The sequence below is a fragment of the Penaeus monodon genome, chromosome 29 (assembly GCF_015228065.2).
Source record: "Penaeus monodon isolate SGIC_2016 chromosome 29, NSTDA_Pmon_1, whole genome shotgun sequence".
NCBI classification, from domain to species: domain Eukaryota; kingdom Metazoa; phylum Arthropoda; class Malacostraca; order Decapoda; family Penaeidae; genus Penaeus; species Penaeus monodon.
Window position 1 is genome coordinate 31,068,184 of NC_051414.1, and position 541 is coordinate 31,068,724.

Consider the following 541-nt stretch of genomic DNA (forward strand, 5'->3'; position numbering starts at 1 on the left):
AATATTACCTTGGCAATGTATAAAACATTTGATATTTAAATATTTAATTATAGTGTTCGTATTTTTACTGATTATATATATATATATTTCTTAATCTAATGATTAACAGTTACTTAGTATGTTTTTATTAATTTTATATTACATTGGTGTCTTTATTGTAATTGTTGTTCTAATTGTATTTGTTCCTGGTTTCTAAAACAGCCATGACCAGTATGTCAGATGAGGATTATTGCAACACCTACTGGCCTCAGTTGAGAGAAGCTGTTGATCGTTTATTGCAAGGGCCCCCCTCACCCCCACACACGGGTCCTGTCATACAGTTTGAGCCAATGTATTCTGCAGCCTATAAGTGTGTGTGCCAACAGTATTCGGAGGTGCTGTATAATGACCTCACTTCGCACATAAACAAACATTTCCTCAAGGTTGCGGAAGATATGCAGGTAAGGAGAGGGGGAGTAGGGATGAGGCGTAAGGATGAACACACGTAGGTACATGCACGTGCATACATATGGATACAAATGCACACACAAATCCATGCAAA

At 37.2% G+C, this 541-nt stretch overlaps 1 protein-coding gene across 1 annotated transcript in view; it reads left to right on the top strand.

Annotated features, from left to right (window-relative positions):
• The window catches only part of LOC119592145 (CDK2-associated and cullin domain-containing protein 1-like), a gene marked incomplete in the record, with an annotated part of 6,988 nt that overhangs the window by 4,019 nt on the left and 2,428 nt on the right, over positions 1-541 (top strand). The window contains 1 exon segment of the mRNA XM_037940965.1: positions 202-440. Coding sequence (XP_037796893.1) covers positions 202-440 — 239 coding nt within the window.